At 42.6% G+C, this 20,579-nt stretch overlaps 1 protein-coding gene across 1 annotated transcript in view; it reads left to right on the top strand.

Annotated features, from left to right (window-relative positions):
• The first annotated feature begins 1,067 nt into the window (after positions 1 to 1,067).
• Positions 1,068 to 20,579, top strand: part of GAB1 (GRB2 associated binding protein 1) — a 118,599-nt gene continuing 99,087 nt past the window's right edge. Inside the window, exon 1 of the mRNA XM_016206928.2 lies at positions 1,068 to 1,189. Coding sequence (XP_016062414.1) covers positions 1,118 to 1,189 — 72 coding nt within the window. The 5' untranslated portion in view covers positions 1,068 to 1,117. The remainder of the gene's footprint in view (positions 1,190 to 20,579) is intronic.

Below are 20,579 nucleotides of genomic sequence, written 5' to 3' on the forward strand. Positions count from 1 at the left end.
GGTGCCTCGAGGACGCCGGCTCCCGCCCTCTCTGGCTCCCTCCTCCGCCCGTCACCTCCCCCCCAGCCCTTGTTGTTTTGGCTGGAAGCGCTCGGGCGGAGTTTCAGAGAAAGTCTGAGCTGAAACGGGAGCCAGCCCGAACGTGGGAAGGGGAGGAGGAAAGGGAGGAAGAGGGAGCCCAGGGGCCGGGAGAGGGAGGGATCGGGGCCGGGGGCCGGGCGGCTCAGGACCTGCCGCGCGCCCGGGGTTGGGGAGGCGACGCGGGCGGAGCGCCAGGGCGCGGGACAGTGGGATCCATCCCGGGAGCCGAGCCGCCGAGCGCCACGTTCCTCCGCCGCTCCCCGCCCTCTTCCGCGGCCGCGAGCACGAACCCACCCTTCGGGGGGATCAGCTCCCTTCCCAGCGCCCGCCGCCCAGTGACGCCCCACGCTTCCCCGCGGACCCGGGACCTGCCCTGCGCCCGCTGCCCACCGGAGCCCCGCGGCTTCCCCTTTCCTCCCAGCTTCTCCGGCGCGCGGAGAAGTGACCCACCCTCCCCCGGGGAGGGGGAGGGGGAGGGAATAGGATCGCCCCGGGCGCACCGAAACCGAGAGCGAGAGCGCCGCAGTGGGCGCCGCGCTGGGCATTGTGTCTGCGAGTGAGTGTGCGTGCGTGCATGTTTGAGTGTGCGCGGGCAGTGTAGTGTCTGTTTCGGAAAAACGCTCTGGGGAGGTGCTGTCCCAGGGGGGCGGAGCGCAGGAGGACAGAGGCCCCGGCTCGGTGCCGGGGCAGAGTCCCGCGGAGCCCGATCGCTTCTGGGGGCCAGTGGGACAAGGCGCCTGGCGGCCAGGCGGGCGCACTGAAGGGAGGCCGGGGTGCCCTCGGCGGGCGGCGGTCCCTGCCCCGAGGGGTCGGCCTCGGTGGCGCACCCCGCTTCTGTTCACGTCCACGGACCTGCGGAGGAGAGGCTGGGACGCGGAGCCCGGGCGCGCCGCGGAGCCAGCCCACCCTGTCGGACCGGGGCGCGCCGCGGGAGAGCGAGGTCCCCGCCGCCGTTCCGCCGTCTGGCGTCGGCCGCGTCGACAGCGGGCCCGCCTGTCCCTCGGCTACCCGGGCCGGAGCCCGAAAGGCAAGCACCATGAGCGGCGGCGAAGTGGTCTGCTCGGGATGGCTTCGCAAGTCCCCCCCGGAGAAAAAGTTGAAGCGTTATGTAAGTAGAGCTTCGGCCGCGGCTCCAGGGGCTCCGCGGGCCTCGGCGCCGACCCCTCTCCCCTGCCGGCTCGCCCGAGGCTGCAGCTGGCCGCGCGCGGGGCTGCCTAGCCCCCCCATCCCGTTCCCCTCGGCCCCTTTGGGACCAAGTCTGTACCCTCACGCCCTGGCTTCCACTTCGCCCGGTAACTTTTTTCCTTCGGATTCCAGACGCCTGCTTGGCGGGCCTCATCGACCCAGGAAAGGGCCCGGGGTTTCCAGCTAAACGCGCGCTGAATTTTATTCTTTCTTTCAGTAGGGGTGGGGAGGAGAGCATTGTCCTTCCCTGGTGTTTGCATCTAATCGTTTTGGGGCTCCTGTTACTAAACGGCCCCGACTGGGAAAGCCGCTGAGGTTGTGTAAGTCACCGGCTCTCTGGCTTTCTCTCGGGTTACGGGAAGAGGGCTGTGGACCTGGGAAGTTGGCAATAGACACAAGTATCTCAAGTCGGCAAAAAGAGCAAGAATGAGAAGTTATATTACGCGCCCTACCGTTTGCTTATTAGCAGGGTTCACATTTTCGCGGTTTTGAATCCAGCGACATTGGAGTTTGGCCCGAGCGCCCTGGCAGTTTGCTGCGAGAGGAGGGCGCTGGGGGGAGCCTAGTGGCTGGTGTTTGGGCGCCTAGGACACGCTGTCAAGCCCCGCAGGAGGGGACAGCTGAGACTCGTGAGGATTTCTGTGGTCTTTTCCCAGGCCACCGGAGTTGCTTAAATGGTATTGGTGTAATTGGTACAAGATGCCGATTATGTGTTAAACCGTTTTAGCTGTTAGGAAAAATATTCCTTGAAAGAAATTAGCCTTACTTTGGTGGAAATCTGTGCCTTCTTCAGGGGTCTGGGATCTTATCTGCTTCTCCCTCATTGTTTCTTTGGTCGTTGACCCCCTGCAAAGGAAAGAAAGGACACTTTTGTCCTGGCATATTGAGCAGCTTTTTTCTAGTAAGATATATTTCAAAAGTAAAATTTATGTCCCCTTAAATGTAAATTTACTACCATGGTGCCAACACTTCTAAAGGAACCAGTTTCTTGCAGGATATCTCCATCCAGTATCAGAATCAAGTTAATCCTTTTGGCCACTGCTTGCTTGCACAAAACGGAGTGAAGTGCAATACTTAGCTTTACTGACAACTGACCAGTGAGTTTCTTACTCTGCCAGAATTTGTTACAGACAAGTAATTCTCATGTAAGGACTTGATTCCACAAATCCTAAGAAAATTCTCCAGATATTTTGAATCCTTCTAAATTTTGTCTCTCCGCTTATCACAGTTTGCCTTAATATCCTGGTAGGGATGCTAACTTTATTCCAAAAATTTGGGAGAAGCAGTGGTTTGTTGTTTTTTCTAGCTCTTAAAAAGAAGTATGTATATGTGCAAGAAGAGAAAGCAGAGAGAGAAGGAGATGTATTTGTTTTGAGAAGGCACATTTAGGAAATACCTAAACTGAAGTGATTGAGTTCTTGGGGGAACTAAAGAACCATACATTTGTTGAAATTGGTAGTGATAATAGAGGTTTAGTGCATTCTTTTACATGGTTGATCTCTGGCTGCACACTGGACTAGGCACTACAAGATTAGGAAACATAGTAGGAAAAAAGCCCTGTCTTTTGGGCTTGCATTTGAATAAACCAGTAAGAGAATCAGCCAAAACGATTATGTCTTAACAAGGACCAAAAAAGAGGAAAGTCCAAATTTTTTAAAAGTTAATATTTCATTTGATCTTTCCAACAGTTTTATGAGGTAGCTTTTTCTCTGTTTTACAGATAAGAAAACAGTCTACATGACTAGAACGTGCCAGAGGCAGAGTTTGAACCAGGATCTGCCTAACTGACTGGGCCATAAAAGGTTCATTCAGACTAGACCATTTTTAAAGGTCCTTTCAGATTATAATTGTCTAGGAGTCTCTATGAGTATCAATTCAAAATGCAAGGAAGAGGTGGGGTTGTGGAAACATAAGACCCTTCAAGTGGCTTTCAGAGTCTAAGGGAAGATGTGACAACTATTTGAAAAAGTGAGCTGACCATGCAGAGTGGTTTTTTACTATGTGCCCAAGCTGGGTGCTATGGTTTTTTTAAATAGATATTTTGAGGAACAAGCTCAGTGTAGTCTGAAGCCATGGAAATACTTTAGAGAGACATGGGCTCCCTAAATTGTGTTTTCAGCACAGGGAAGAATCTGCCTAACAGCTGGAGGGAGGCTGAGTTTTTCTTGCCTGGCGGAATACTAGTGTTTTCTTTACACACTAGTGAAGTACATGGAGATGGCCCAGGAAGACAGTGGGCAGGGTGGCTGTCAGAATCGAGGGGTCCAAGAGGGGGACTAGGGTGTTACAAGTTAAAATGAAGTTTGTGTGTATTTTGGCAGTCAAGTTGGTTGCCCAGAAGATTTTGAAAGTCCTAGATTGTTGATCTTTTGGCTTTGATTGCTTTTGCTAAAGCAGCTTTGACCCTGAAAGATATAGGCATGTATTTATGCATTTCCTATGCTTGTTTTCTCTTCATGTAAAATCTTATTTTCTGGATAGAAGGAAATTTTGTTGGTCACCAAAATGTTGCCTGATAATGGTTCTTTTTTTTTTTTTTATTCCTCACCCGAGGATATGTTTTACTGATTTTTAGAGAGAAAGGAAGGGAGAAAAAGAGAGAAACATTGATTGATTGCCTCCCATACATGCCCCAACCTGGGATCAAACCCCCAACCTCGGTATGTGCCCTGACTGGGATTTGAACCCGAAACCTTTTGGTGTCCAGGATGATGCTCCAACCAATTGAGCCACCCAGCAAGGGCTTGATAGTGGTTTTCAATGAATGGGTTTGCTGTGAAAAGAAAGATACTTGGATGCATGGTACTATAATTGTTAAATGAGACTTCAGGGAGTTTGAGCATTGATTCTGTTGGGAAACATTTGGCCCCTGGGACTTTGACAGTTGTCTCTGTTTATAGTATTTATAGGGTAGTCTCAACATTGATTAAGATGATCATAAAGGGCTTTTAAGTGACAAAAGATTGTTTTAGTTTTATCTTTAAAGTCATCTCAAGTTATGGCCCCAATGCATTCCATTTACAACTCCATTTTATGTTCACTGTTGACACTCAACTTAAGCAGCATTGTTTTTGCATAGTGGTGTGTACATCTGATAAGGAAACTTTTTTTGAATTTCCTAAACTGAGTGAGCATAAAAGAAAGTGAGGGAAAGCCTGGAGCAGTAGCAGATTCCCTAGCCTTTTTGTCTCTTTGTAACTTTTTCTGTCTTTATTTGCAAAAGGGTAAGAACCTCTTGTATGTATTTCATTCTCTGAATTTCTTAAAGTCTACTTAAAATGGAGGTGAGATTTTACATGCTTTCTCTCAGTTTTGCTGCTGCTGTGTTGTTTTTGTCCTGTGTTCTATATTAAACAGCTGCTTTTTTACTTTTAAGGACCCGAATGGAATCATATACAGATCTCCACCACTAAGGGATACAGAAAACAAGTAAACTCTTGGTAGTATGCACTCAACAGACATGCTCAGATTTTTAAAGAGTTATTTAAAGACAAATCAGCCATTTGAAATAAGGGTGAAATTTTCATCAGGACTGGAGAGAAATTTTAGCTGAGATAAAATGTAAGTCTGGAAACAAAGGATTGATTCACCAGCTGGCTATCACCATATCTCTGCAGGAGGAGCTTCCCTCTGGCTTGCCTCAAGCCTGGACACTAAGTTTGGGCTCCTTCATGGCCCTGCTGTCAGCATTGGGCAGGTGTGCAATCTCAGCAGGAGAACCTGCTTCTGAGGCCAGGGCAAGGTGGCCTGTTAGCTGCCAGCCAGCCCAGGGGGCAAGAACTCAGCCAGTTCTTGGGTATATAATCTGCACCCAGCTTGGAATCTGCTGCCCTTCAGCTGTCATTTAGGAGGATGGTTCTTGTCTGGTCTTCCAGAACACAACCCTGGTTCTGGAAATGGGCCTAGAAACAGAAATAGCCTCTTCCTCTGGGTGGGCACCTGACATCTTACGTAGAGAGGGACCCAGGCAGCCAGAGTAGCAACGTCTCCTTGGCTCAAGGGCAACCTGGAATCTGCACTAAGCATTGAGTCTCTGCTCAGTAGTGTCACTACAACAGAGATGTCTGGAAGCTCTTCCTGACCCTTTTGGCAATTACCAGAAGCAATCAATGGATTTTGAAGCTTTTGCTTACAGTGACTGAATAGTAGAATTATTCTGTTGAAGAAAAATTTTCTCTCTCGCAATCCTTATGTTAGTAAACATTACTTTTTTTTTCTTCTAACCTTTTCCAGGGTGGAGGGAACATTGTTTCTATTAACAAAGATCATCACCTACCAGTTAAGTTAAGCCTTTATGATAGTTAATGATAGCTAATTCTTCCATTGTGCCTGGGCTTAAAGCTCTCCATGTAAAACTTGCTGAACTCCTAAATCTGCTTGTCTTTTGGGATTCAAAATTACCATCAGGAAGGTGTATCAGTTTGGAGGGTAGTTTTAGAGTTCTACTGTTCTACAAATCTGTTTTTAAATTTTTGTAAAATGATCATCTTTGAATAAAATACAATACGGTGAGAGACTTGGATAATCTGGTTGACAGCTGAATTGATTATTTCAGAGTATTTTGCTGTTGTAAGTCTTTTTTAAAACTCTGAAAAATATAATGACAAAGCACTTTTAAGACTAATAAAATTCCATTTTTTGGAGTCAACATAAAAAATGTAGATAAGTTCTTGATAATTTGCAGATTGAGGAATTTTAAGAGGTGATAGATTCAAAACATTAAGTGCCAGCACCCTAATACAGGTACTAACTAATACAGGAGAAAGGAGGTAGCAGGTAGACTGTGCATGACTTTATTTTTTTAACGGTTGTGGGTAAATTGTGCTACTGTGTAAAGAACCCGGGACTGAATTTCAGGACCCAGGATTTGACTTGACTTTGCTACTACCCATGTGACCTTTTGACCCGTCTGATCCTCAGTTTTCCTGTCTGTAAAATGGGGAAGGGGTGGGCAATAGCTCTACATACTAAACTCTAGCAGGTTTTACATTCCTCTTGTCAGACATTTTCTTGGGAGATAGAGGCAGACGTGGAGCTTCTCAGTAGGCCTCCTTTTGGGGAAATAAATATAATTTATTGTTTATTTAAAATAGTTTAGTGCTATATTAGGAACTGCTCAAGCAGAGTTCTTTGGAGACTGGGTGTTTTGCTTAACAGGAATGCAGGCTCGCTGAGCACCAGGCACGCAGTTTCTGTGCTGGTGCTGTGTCTCCAGCATTCAGTGTAGTGCCTGGCACAGGAGAAGCTCAACAAATCTCTGGACTGAGTAAATAAATGAACAAGTATTTCTGGAGCTTTTGTAATGTGCCCTGTGTGGAATACAATGGAAGGAAAGGCCCACTCCCTGCCCTTAAGGAGTTTCTAATCTATTTGTGAAGACAAACTATAATTAATGTATGTACACTTAAATCGTTTTATAAGACATTATATGGCCATATAGGATTAATCGTCCAATGAAATGATACAAGTAATAATTGCTTAAGAGTTCAGATTGAGAGGGGCGGGGGTAGGAGGCTGTCCGGGAAACTTCAGAAATGAATTTCAGGCTCGGCTCTTGGAAGAATTGAGATACTGCTGGCAGAAATAGCAAAATCATAAGGGAAGTCTGATTTTTAAGGGAGAATGGAGAATTTGTGTTGAGATTAGATACCCTGGTGAGGAGAATGGCTTCCGAACACCTCGGGTTCATACATGGAGTTTGGATGTGGCTGTACTTGTGGTTCCAGAAGTTTCTGTGTCTGCCTTGACCTAATGCCCCCGATGAGATCCCTATCGAAAGTGAATTTTATGCATCAGTCTAGAAGCAAACAAAGCACCTTGTTTGGTCACCTGAACTTATTAAAATTCCAAGGGACATGTGCTAGTTAAGATTTCTTTACGTCTGTTTTGAGCTAAATAATTCATTCTGGCAAGCGTTCGGCTTGCAACAGAGAGGGAGCATGTCCTGGTGGGAGGGAGAATAAAAGGGCCTTTGATTCACTGGCCTCCGAGTTGCAGCGGGAGGCCCGCCGCCCTGGGCTAGCCTCTGGCCTGGGCTTTGGGAGCCATCTTAGCCCAGCGGTGGGGGTGCCAGCCCGTGTGGAGGGAGGAGAAGGCCCTGGGGTCCCGCTGGCCCCAGCTGCCTGCTGATGGAGGCCTTGCTCTCGTTTCACATGCCTTGCATTAACACGGTGGCTGATTTCCACGACGTGCGAGCTCCATCTGAATTTGCCATTTGAACTTGGGTCGCAGTCACGACATTTCCGGGACCCCTTTTATTTCATTCCACTTAGAAAAGGAAACTTAGCGAGTCCCCAGTCCCCTTTTTTTTCTTCCCTCTTCGCCTACTAGCACAAATCAAATTAGCATTCTTTTCTTCTTTCGATTACCCCTGGAGGAAAGTGGCTCCTTGTACTGTAGATTTCTACATCCATTAAAGAAGGAGCCTCTCCAGTTGCCAACTCAGTGGCTGGGGAAGCCTTAAATTGTAGATGGGATCCAAGTCCGTGGAGTTACTGGGAAAAGTTGTTTTAGGAACTGGAAGTTTTGGACCATTCCAGGCTTGTACGTATGAGGACCTTAAATAATAGAAGAATGCCTTACCTGAAAAAAAAAAAGACTCTCATATTTTCAGGAACTCTTTTATTCACAGGAGCAAAATTCTCCCTAATTGAAGAGAAAAATTCTCATTGCCAAATGCATATGAAGTTGAACACAGCCTGCTCTGTAAAAGAGTTGAGACCGTGCACTGAAATGCATGTTAGGTCATTATCTCTGTTACATTTGCTCTCGAAGCATTCTGATTACAACTTATAGCTGCCAAGCCCCGTCCTGCAGTGTTATCTGGAGCAAAAATTTTCCATGTGGTTGTTTTTAGCAGAGCTACTATATGCAAACTGCACATGAAGATGTAAGTTGCAAAGAAAAGAGCTTCTAGAAGAGGAAATGTGAGTTATCTTAATTTTTTTCTACCATTTAATTGTTCTTTCCTTAGTGTACATTTCAGACATTTTTATCATATTTCTAAGCTGAGTTTTATTTTTGCATACTGGAAAGAATGCCAAATTTACCACAAGTTTTTCTTATGGTGGAGTTTCTTGTGTGTGTTTTTTCCTCCCTGCGTTTTACTTTGAATTCATATTTGGCCTAGGTAATTCCCTATGTGTTCAGGGAAAAAAAATGTCCCGAAAGGAAAAAAACCCACACGTGGCTACATTGTTCCATGAATTAAAAACAATATACCGAGAGTCCAAACATTTTTCTTTTAAATCTAAAAAATCTTAGATCATTTTTTTGGTAGGAAGAAAAATACTCAACTTTGCTGCAACTATCCTGTTCATTGTTTTTCTTTTCCTTTTAAAATGTGTTTTTCTTTGTTTCAACTTGTGTAGTTTACATTTTTTTGGAAAACAGCATTATACATTCTTCAAAAACATCACACGCAGAAAAAGAAAACATCAGAATTCTATTTTACATTTGAAGAGAAAAGTGACAGGAAGACATCCAGTCTAAAGGTCTAAAGAGGGTGGAACGCGTCAGTTAACATCAAGGCTTTTTAAGTTTCCCATTGCTCGGCTGCACTGCATATTTATCATTATTGTTTGGCTAGGACACATGAAATAAGCAGGTGAATATAATGTCAGTTAAGAGGCTCACGTTCATGAAATGAAAATGCAGGACAACAGCATCAGGAGAAGGTTGAGAACTCAGTCTCTTTTTGTTGTTGTTTTTATTATTTAATACATCACTTAGCCAATTGCTATAAAATTCTGTTTGCTAACTTTTTAAAGTGGGTGAAAGGTAAACGTATTCTTCCTTTTTGTTTCCACTTCTTCCTCTGTAACATAAGCTTGGCCACCAGCATTGCAAAGTATGTGTGGCAGAATCTTGACACACACATTCTTTCACCTTTTCTCTGAAAAGGGGGAGGTATCTCTAGCCTGAGACTAGGAATAACCATGCTCCGCAGGATTGTTTTTCTCTCCTGAAATGCAGTTTTAAGTTACTACTGTATTGGGAAATGTGGTTAGGCCACTTTCTGACGAGCTGAACTCCTCCCTGAGATGACTACCTGATTAAAGAATTAAGTACCTGGTTTGCTTTCTCCCAGCTCCTGCCCATCGCACATTCCCAACCCTGCCTTAGCCAGAGTCTCCCAGTAGCCAAGATGAAAGTGCTGCTGGTTGGAGGGATGACCCACTTGATTGGCAGGAGAGAAGTGCTTTAATCTTTGACTCTGGGAAGAGAAACACTTGGTAAAAGGCTGCCTCCTGTGTTTTGAATTCCAGTGCTGTTACATAGAGCTTGATGAGGAGTGCTCACCTCATTTGACTTACCGAGGTATTTGAACCCCCTTCCCTCTGGCAAAGTTATAATTGACCCTGAAGTTGTGGAAGAGTATTGGATTTTACAAGTTCTCCTGACAGCTTTAGGTTTAAATGCTTGAAATGTTGAGAAAAGATAAAAGGAAATACTGAACTAGTAAGAATGCAGAATATTTGGGAAGCTAATATGTTCCTAGTGATGCTGTTACATACAATCAAAGCTTTCTGAGTAACCTTCACTGGATATATAGGTCATTATCTCCAAAGAAATGGGCACAAAATTAAATTGGTGCTGCTGAATAGTATTCTTTTTTTCTATCTCTTCGTTTAAGCAAATAGTCAAAACAAGAAAAGGAAGCCTAATATATTTTAAAATATATTTTTGTAGATGATTTTTATAATGACCCACAGTATATGAAGTAGGAAGTGTGTACACATGATTTGTTTCCAAAGAAAATCGAGGCTTCGTTTCTCATCCTTTGGTGTTTGTAGTAGGATATTAATTTTGCGAGGACAATGATGACATTTGTTTTCTGTTTCTAAAATGTACAGCGGCGTACCTTGCACAGTCTCCTGAACTACATGACCAAATAATTGTGGAACTTTAAACCTAAAAGTATAAATCATGTAGTCCAATGTTTCTCAATCTTTTCTAACCCATTTCTCTCTAAGGTATCGTTTGAATGTCCTTTAACTTTTAATCCAGCTTTACTTTCTATGATTTGTATCGCCAAAACAATAGCTATATTGAATACCTTTTCCAATTATACATATCCCCCTCCTCCCGTAGTCGAGTCCAACCTCCTTGTTTTACAGGGAATGAAGATTAGCATCGGGGAGACTAATTGATTTGTCTGAGGTCACATGTCTCACCTCTCAGGTCAGATCCTTCAGTCACTGAGGGAATGTCCGTGGTGAAGAATTCAGAAGAAGACTAAGAGGGCACTGTCTCTACCCTTCAGGACTTTAAATGGTACTAGGGACTTAGGATGCACTCAGTGCTGCAAATTATATTATGATCAGGGATGTGTGAGACAAAGCACTGGAAGAATTCAGCAGAGGGAGGTGAATTCAGGGACTCTCCAAGAGCTTAATGAAGGTGGTAAGAGAGATTTCCCCAGGACCTTAAAAGATGGATTCAGTTTTCAAAGATGCGTTTGGAGTGAGACTCTATTCCTCCCTTTCCCAGCCAGACTCTTGAGTGGGTTTTGTGCACTTGGCTGTCTCTCTTCTTCGCCTGGATCATAGGTTGATGCTCAACTGCTGAGCCACGCTGGCTGGGCCTTTTCCACCACTCTTGTCCAAACAGCTCCCACTGTGGTCCTCGGTGACCTCCTGGTTGCCAAATCGAGCAGAACTAGATTTGAACTTTTGGGTTCTAATTTTTCATGGAACTCCTGATGGAAATGACCAACCCCTCTTCTCAAAATACTTTTTCCTGTGCCTTCCTGATACCAGGCACTGGTTTCCTTAAGTGTTGGAGTTTCTAACGGCTTCTTGTGGTTGCCCCGGGTGGTCTCTTCTTCCATCTTACTTAGTGGTTCTTCATCTGTTGTGAGTTGAACTCTGAAAAGTTGATAAAAGCTCTGGGTACTTGGTTTCTGCAGAATTCTTACAAACTTGGATGCAAATGTTATTATAACCTTGCACGTTTCCTAACCTTTAAAGCCCATCTACGGATCTTAAATGCCCTTGAATTATATATAGGCTGATGACTTGAAGATTCTATCTTAACCCATTTCTCATTCCACATCTATGGATCTGCTGAGATCTGTAACTGCTTAAATAGCCCCCAGCAACTCAGAGTCAGCATGCCCACAGCAGGTCTTCCTGCCTGCCCCTAAACCGGGTCCTCTTACTGTTCCCTCTCAGTCAATTTCACCACCATCCTGTCCTTCTGGCTTAAGCCAGAAGATTTTCTTTTTGCCCCTTCCCCACTTTCCACACTCAGTGACCAAATTCTGTCAGTTTACCTCCCAAATATCTCTTCGCTTATTGACTCCTCTGTTGCCTAAGTTACTTTTGCCTTTCTTCTGGATTGTTGCAACAGCCAGTAAGTCTTTCTACTTCCATTCTTGCCCCCCTTCCAAACTGCCCTTATCAAGGCAGCCAGAATGGCTTTTCTGAACACAAATCTGATAACACCATTCCGCAATTTGAAGCTGATCTGCAGTGTTCCCTTGCTCTCAGAAAGGCCCAAACCTCCTCTTTCAGCTGCAAGGCTCTTTGTGATGTGGCACCAGCAGTGTCTTCAGTAGCATTTGTCACTGCCTTCTCATTTGCACTCTCCACTTCAGCTGTCCTGAACTTGCACGTCCCAGGGTGGCCCTGTGACCTTTCACTTTGCCTTTGCCCGTGCTCGTCCCTCCTCCAGGAATTCTCGGCCTTGCCCTCTCTGCTCACTTCTGCTTGTTCTCTGCCCGCTGGGAGCCTCCCCTGAACTCCCACCACCACCTCAGTCTCACACGTACACACAGTGGGCCGGAGCATCTGTGTTGTCCTTTGATTCTCAGCACAGCCCCGTCACACCTGATTATATTTGCTTGTTTTAATTGCTTATTTCCCCGGGAGATGACAGGGCCACACTGTCATTTTTCCGAAACTCAGGTACTTTTGCCTTCATGGGCCCCCCTCCCTCCACAAAAAAAGAATAAAACTTATATTTTGCACCTGCATCATTATGGAGATGTAAATATATACCAAGCTGGTTTTATTATTATTTTACATTTATTATTATTATTCAGATATTCCTTGACTTAGGAGGGGGTTATGTCTTGATAAACCCATAGGTTGAAAATAATCGTATGTTGAAAATACGTTTAATACATCTAACCTACTGAACATCATAGCTTAGCCTAGCCTACCTGAAACGTGCTCGGAACACAGTGTCCAAAACCAGCGGCAGCACAGTCCCCCACGGAGTGTGGGGTGTTCCCCCTGCTGATCGCCTGGCAGGCTGGCTGTTGCAACTCGCTGCCACTGTACCGCATCATGAGAGAGTCTTGTACCAATTATCGCTAGCCCTGGGGAAAAAATCAAAATTCGAAGTACTGTTTTTACTGAAGGCGAGTAGCTTTTGCACCATCATAAAGTTGAAAAATTCTGAATTAAACCATCATAAATTGGGGACTATCTGTATTCATTTTTAATTCTGATTTTTATTTATTTAATTAAAAAAAATTTTTTTAAAAAAATATATCTTTATTGATTTCAGAGAGAGGAAAGGAGAGGGAGAGAGACAGAAACATCAATGATGAGAGAGTCATTGATCAAGCCCGCAACCCGGGCATGTGCCCTGACCGGGAATCGAACCCTGATCGCCTGGATCCCAAGGCAATGCTCAACTGCTGAGCCACGCCCGGCCAGGCTTAATACTGATTTTTAAATAAATTAATATTAAAACACTTTTTGTGGGCTCCCACAAGCCTCATGGGCCCTAGCACTGTGCCTTCTGTACCTGCTGGATACTTTGGTCTGTTAAATGGACATAAATACTTTGGAGAGTCATCTGATTGATTGTGACCAGGAAAGGTGATGAGCCCTTCTCAGTTATTTTGCAATGTGGCACTTCTGTAATGGCTTGGATAGCTTACTAAAACAATAGTAAGATTTTGCATTTTAGTCCCTGGTAATGGGAAAATGTATGGAAAATAGGGTGATAAAAGGTTTTATAGTATCAAAGTGTTCTCTGTATCTATGAGTTTGTTTCTGTTTTGTTTCTTCCTTTATTTTGGTATTTATATATGGTATATATACACATGCATATGTATATATATATATATATTTAAGAGCAAAAATCACGAGATTTCTGTGATGTCAAAAGTATGTTCTATGAGCTGTTTTACTAATACAAATATTTGTTCATGATGTTTCTGTGATTTTTAATGGGAGCGGGGAGGTGATTTTGCCCCCACCGGGGACATTTAGCAATGTCTGTAGACATTTTTAGTTGTCCCAACTAGGGGTGCTACTGGCTGTTAGCAGGTAGAGGTCAGAGAGGCTACTAAACATGCTACAGTGCACAGGACTGCCCACAGCAAAGAATGACCAGGGCAAACTATCAACAGTGCTAAAGTTGCGGAAGACTCCTGTAGAGGGATCCTTCATAAAGCTAGGTTCCTACATCTGTATTATATATTCATTTTATTTCCCTGTGTTTTCATTAAAAGCCATAATACACGTGCAGGATTGTTCTGTAGCACTGGAACCAAACATTTATTTTTCTGACTTCAATAAGGTTGAGAAAAGCAGTCATTGAGGTGACTAAGCTTTTGAACACCAGAGGTTGTTGCTGTGTGACCCTTTCACACTGGTTTATATGATCGACAAAATCTCTCTCAAACCATGTGTTGTCATGTAAGTCATCACCCATCTACTCATTTTGCCCTTACTAATTCTAGCTAGAGTACAACCAATTGTTGTCTGGGTGAGGAGGGGGGGATGCTGAGTCATTTATTCATGTTTTTTATTACCTCTTGGCTTGAATATCACCATTCATTGTTCGCAAGCAGCCCAGCTTGTTTACTTTTTATAAATTACATGCAATCACTCCTCTTGCAGGTCTGGCTACTGTAATTGGCAGAAGCCACAGAGCAGGGCTGACGGGTCTGCATTTATGCTGATGTCTCACATTTGGTTCCTGTTGTACTCTCCACACTTTCTTGCTTCTTCCATCTGTGTTTTAAAAGGAAAGTGAAGAGAGAACCACCACCATGCTCTCTCCTCAGGTGCTCTGATGGTACTTATGTGCAGCTTGGCAGAGTCCCTGTGCCCTTTGGTTTGGGGAGATTCAAGGGTTTGGGTCAGTGGTCCTCCAGCTTCAATGTGTATAACAATCACCTGGGTCACTTCTCAAATGAAGATTCCTCCCTATGGACTATTTCATTCACTTTTTAAAAAAAATTAGAGTGTACTTGACATACGATATTATATGAGTTTCTGGTGTACAACATAGTTACTCAACGTTTATATGCCTTTGAAGGATCACCTCGAAAAATCTAGTAACCGTCTGTCACTGTACAAAGTTACTACCGTGCTGTTGGCTGTAATCCCTATGCTGTACATAAAATGAAGGTTCTTGAACCCTGCTCACCTTCTGATATTTTTAGTAACTCTAGGTAGAGGTCCAGAAAACTATGTTTTCTAATCCAAACCCCTGCTGATTCTGACAGTCCTTAAATTATACTTGGGGAAATCCTGAGTTGGGCGTGGAGGGAAAAAGAGAAAGAAGAAAATCCAGTGGAAGTAAAGAGCACGTACAAAGAGTGGAATAGGGAGATAAGAGCCGAAACTTAGAAAGTAATTTTGCTTTTCTTCTGTGAGATAAGGGAAATATGCTCTAATGCTTAAAAAGATACGTGCTTAATGTTTTCCAGCAGTGATTTAGATCAGACTGTTTCCTAATGACATATTTAGAGGATGACAGAAGTGAAAGGGGATTTTTAGAAAGTTTAGACTATGAAAAAGTACCTAACTATTGGCAAGAAACTCAAAAAGGCATTATTAAATCAAGGAAGATATTATGTAGGTATTGATTCAAAAAAGAGTGTGTGTTCCTGAATCGAGTTTATGAATGACTTAAAAATGAAGAGGAAAAGTAAAAAGGGATTAGCTCCTCACCACAGTTCTGGTTATTGGATCTGAAAACATATTATTGAAATACAGTCCAGATTTCCTGGACTAGTTTTGATTTCAAACATTCTTTCCCATTTTCTTTATAATACATGTCTGGTTGGCCCAAATTTTTGGTTAGTTGAAATGTTTTTGATTTGTAAAAGCCCCAAACTAGTTGTATTTGACTCAAGAAGTTCTCTCCTCTCTCCCCCCTCTCCCCCCTCCCCCTCTCCCTTCTTCTCCCCTTTCTTCCCCCTCTCCTCCCTCTCCCCTCTCTCGTATTCTAATCTATTTCTTTTAACCTGAACTTTTATTTTAAAATCCATTTTAGAGGAAAAAAGCAAAAGGGAGAGAAAGTGAAGACAGACTCTATTTTAGAAAATTGATCAAGACATGGAACCAGGTAGGAATTAACCAGGTAGGGTTGCTTAACCCTAGCAGAGGACTAACCCTAGCAGAGGTTTTATATACAACTTCCTACGGGACTTAAGCCGTTTCTAGAAAGCTGTCATATTTTTTGACATCTTATTTCCTTAGGGCTACTTGATGATTTCTTTCATTTACCTTGCAGAAAGATCTCGACACACCCCTCTTCAAAAGTAAGGGGACTTGGGGAGTTACTTATAAAAACGACTATCGTTAGCTTTCATTAAATAATTCTTTACCCTACTGTATCTTTTTGTCAGAGTGTTCATTTTTGCATGTACTCTATCCTCACCATCTGTGTCAAAGTGTTCATTGTCCTGCTAGGAACCTCGAGTATACTGCAGAACTTTTCACCACTGGTTTGCTAATCTTTCCTCCCTCCCTTTTTGCAATCCTCCATGCTCTCTTCCTTCTCCATTTCTTTACTTCGGCCTCTTAGATCCTATATGCTATGCTCATCTGCCCACAAGATCTTATAGGATCTTCCTCTCTCCTTTGTAAGCGTTGAGTACCATTATTGTTATTATATTTGATAACTGTTTATTACTCAATTACAGTATATTAGTTTCAGGCGTACAACATAGTGATTAGTATTTATATAACTTACCAAGTGATCACCCCTGTAAGTCTAGTACCCATCTGACACCATAATAGTTATTGCAATATTATTGACTCTACCCTGTAAGCTGTACTTGACAGCCGATTGTTTTTATAACTGACAGTTTGCACATCTTAATCCCGTCCCCATTTTCACCCATCCCCAGCTTCTTCTCCCATCTGGGAACCATCAGAGTGTTTTCTGTATCTATGAGTTTGTTTCTGTTTTGTTTTTTTCCTTTATTTTCGTATTTATATATGGTACTTGTCTATCTCTGTATTTCGCTTAGCATAACTTTCTCCAGGCCAATCCAGGTCGCAGATGGCAAGATTTTTTTCTCTTTTATGGCTCAGTAATACTTCATTTTATAGATGTACCACCTCTTCTTTATCCATTCCTCCATCAGTGGACACTTAGGCTGCTACCCTTTCTTGGTTATTGGAAGTAATGCTACAGTGAACATAAGGATGCATGTGTCTTTCCAATTAATGTTTCGGATTTGTTTGAATAAATACCCAGAAGTGGAATTGCTAGTTTCTTTTTTGTCTCTTATTTTGGCCTTTGTTTTAAAATCTATTTTGCCTAATTATAAGTATTGCTACCCCAGCTTTTTGTGTGTGTTTGCTTCCACTTGCATAAAATACCTTTTCCCATCTCTTTCCTTTCAGCCTGTGTGCCTTTAGATCTGAAGTGGGTCTCTTGTAGACAGCATATGTAAGAGTCTTGTTTTCTTAGCCATTTAGCTACCCCGTGTCTTTTGATGACAGCATTTAATCCATTAAAATAAAGTAATTCAAATAATTACTTTACATTTAAAGAAATTATTGATAGGTGTGTAGTTAATTGCCATTTTATTATTCGTATTTTTTAACCTTTTTTTCCCTTCTTAAAGAAGCCTCTTGAACACTTCTTGTAATACTGGTTTGGCGATGGTGAACTCCTTCAGCTCTTTCTTGTCTGGGAAGCTCTTTATCTGTCCTTCCCTTTCTGCCATCTTGACCGGACGTCCCTCATTATTGTCATTATATTAAGTCCCTACCACACCCTCTCACTGCACTGACGGCGCAGGTGCATTGGTTAGTCGATCAGTTGGCTCCCGAAGTGCGGACCCGAAGGGCTGCTGGGGATGGTGGCGGAGGCCAGAGCAGCTTCTGCCGGTTAGCCTGGCAGCGGGAGTGGCTGGATTCCTGCGACTTCTGGGCTCACAGCTTCTCTCCTCGGTGCCGGTAACCTTACTTTCTTGCTTGCATGTGTTTTTTAAACCAGACACTTGGTAAAATCTCTTTTCTTCTTACTATTTCTAATTATTTTTTTCAAGTTTTCTTCTACAACTTATGCTAACCTGTATGTTTTTTTTAACATGGTGGTAGATGTTTCCAAGGAATATGTATTGGCTGAGAACAAGTGTAAATGCTCTGAGGGAGAACCATACTTAGTCATCCAAGTGCAGCACAAAAAAATGCATAGCTTATAAATTTTCAATGGGAAGATTTTAACATATTCTGGTTTTGGTTTAACATACAGAAAAAGTTATAAAATATTAGGTAAGCAGAGTTATTGCTTTTTGCATAAGTTAATAAAGGGAAATGTTTAATAATTATATAAGATTTATCATTAAAATTAATATATTTAGACATAATAATTGTATTTTTACTTATATTTGAATAGAAAATATATATAGGTTCACTTAAAATTCATAGTATGTTGATGCTTTGATTATTCCTATGGTTTAAGGTATAATTTTTAATACTCGGAACATATAAATGTTTAATGTCTCCATACTTATTTCAGTGATTCTTAAACAACTAAAACATACTCTTTTATGGTAGGTTTTATGCGTACTCAATTTTTTAGCAAATGTGGTTTTTATTCCCAAGTTGGAGAAATAGTTGTATGTTGAGAACCCCCTGTTTTTACTAAGGGAAATTATAACATGGACATTGCCATATTTTCATCTTCAATAAGGTTCTAGCCTTGAAAGCATCCCTGTCTGTTTTCAAATAGAATCTGTTGTGTTTCTAAACCATGTATTTCCAAAGCAGAATGATTTTTTTATAACTTTTGAGATTTTTATTGTTAAGGAGAAGACAATGACTTAAGGAAGACATAGGCCAGTTTTTCTTAAACGAATGACAAGGGAAGAACTTTCCTTACTGTTCCTGTTCTTAATGAGAAAAATGAGGCCTAGGTATTGAGGCCATGGAAATACCCTGAGTCCAGGGCCAGCTGTTTTCAGCAGGCAGCGGTGGACATGGACACAAGCTGCCTGCTGCCCAGCCCCATGCCATTTCCAATTTGCCATATCCACATCCTTCTACAGTGGGTTGTTGTAATTTCTAAAATTCAAACACTTGACATTTTAAGGACATTTTAGCTCCCCTTAGGGCAGTGGCAATATGGTTACGTTCACCCCAATCTCTCTCTTTTTGATTTTTAATTGTGGATAAAAACACATCACATGGAATTTACCAACACCTTCTGGGAAGGCATGCACCTCACCTGTATTTGCTCCTGCCCTATAGTAGGAAGTTAATTATGTGGGATTTGCTCACCTGAGCCACACAGAAGATCCTACTTTAGTGCTCATTTGGAAATCCCACACCCCTTTCTGCCCCTGAGGAAAAATTCTTCCCTGATGCTAGGTTCAGTGCTCAGTTTAATCTTGAGCATGTGAGCATGAGTCACCCTGGGTAAGCATGGAGTCCCATTTATACCTTCCTTCCAACCTCCCTTTAATTTTTAAACTTAAGATACTGGATCCTGGTTTCCTTCATAAGGTCTGGTGATCTGGGGACTAATTTAGGAACTGGGAAATGTTGAGATGTTTTTGGAACCAGCACTTTCTGTTCCACTGAAAGTGAAGCTGCATAGCCTGAGATTTAAAATTCAGACTATGTGTGGAATGTCTGTGTGGATGAAGAAACAAGTAAATACTTTGCGGGGGGGACAGTGTGGAAGGGGGTAGGCAGGGAGAAAGGGGAAGGAGAATTTTAAAATAGTCTGATTTTGTGGGAGAAATCTTGAGATTTTTAGAATATGTACAAACCAAAAATGAGTAACTAATTAGTTGCTTTGTGATTTCTTTGTGTACACAAAAATACTTGATATTGTGCTAAAAAGATAGTTGTTGAATAGCTGTATTAAGTGACTAGATATCTGAGTTCTACTTTTGATTGCAGTTTCCATAGTCTACACAATGTGTAACTACTACTTTTTCTTCATTTGTAGACTGAAAAATATTTCACTGTGGAATTATTTTAAAAAGAATACTTGTAAAGTGGCTTGGAATCTTTAAGATACTTTGAATATAGTACTTAAAAATGTAAATCACCAATGCTTATGTTTTTACACTGATAGAGTAATATGGGAGTGGGAGTGACTTAAACATCAAAACATTCATTTTTGAAGACAGCATGCATTTGAGCAACGCCATTGCCCGTAAATGCTCATTTAAAATTGGCAGCCTTTTAGCCAACAGTCAGTAATCTCACTTAGCAAGTGCTTGGCACACCTGTTTTAACCTGCACAGGTTCAGTTCACACAAAGAAAGGGAGGGTGGGGTTACATGATGGGAGCACCCTATTAGCCTCATTAACATATTTTGAATAACTGTATTTGAATATTTGCCAACTAAGCTAGGCTATGTGGAGGCCTGCCAGTGAGCAGGGGGGATTTCTGAGAGGAGTGTAGAGAGTTGAGCCTATAAAATGCCTACTGTTTCTTCTTGGAGGGGAAACATTTTAAAGGATCCTATTTAGGATGTTTTCCTTACTCTCCTAACATTTTTTTTTTTTTAATTCTGCAGAAATCTTGGATCTTCTCTTTTCACCACCTTTTTGTATTTTTTTTAGAATATGTACCATAGGATTTGTCTCTAAAATACCTTTTGGTAATCTCTGCTGGATGAGTGTGAGTTCCTACTCAGCCTGTTTTTTGTCTTTGCAGAATTAGTCCTGAAACCCTTTCTCTGAGCCTAGCTGGGGAACCTCTTCTGTAAGCTTATCATGTGAACACAGATGGTTGAAACAGGACAGACAGGATAAACTAGGGTGCCTGTAGCGTCAACTCCTACCTGGTAGATGCTTGGATCATAAAGATGCCAGCCTGGCTCAACTCTGTAGAGTATAGGAATGGCCTTTACCGGGTTATAGTTTTGTGGCCTGGCCCGTCTCCCTGTATCTGTCAGAAGTACCCTTTTGACTTCGCATTGACACCTGTCTGGCTGAAACCACAGCTTTAGGCTCTAAAACAGATGAAAGAAGTAGCCAGTAGAAACCAGAGGTTCTTAGGTATTCTGATGCATTGGGTTTTAAGAGTGAGAAGATGAGGCAGTGCATCTGTTTGGTTTTCTGGTCCTCATTTGGGGCAGGTCA

This window comes from Miniopterus natalensis, chromosome 4, assembly GCF_054644295.1.
Source record: "Miniopterus natalensis isolate mMinNat1 chromosome 4, mMinNat1.hap1, whole genome shotgun sequence".
NCBI lineage: Eukaryota > Metazoa > Chordata > Mammalia > Chiroptera > Miniopteridae > Miniopterus > Miniopterus natalensis.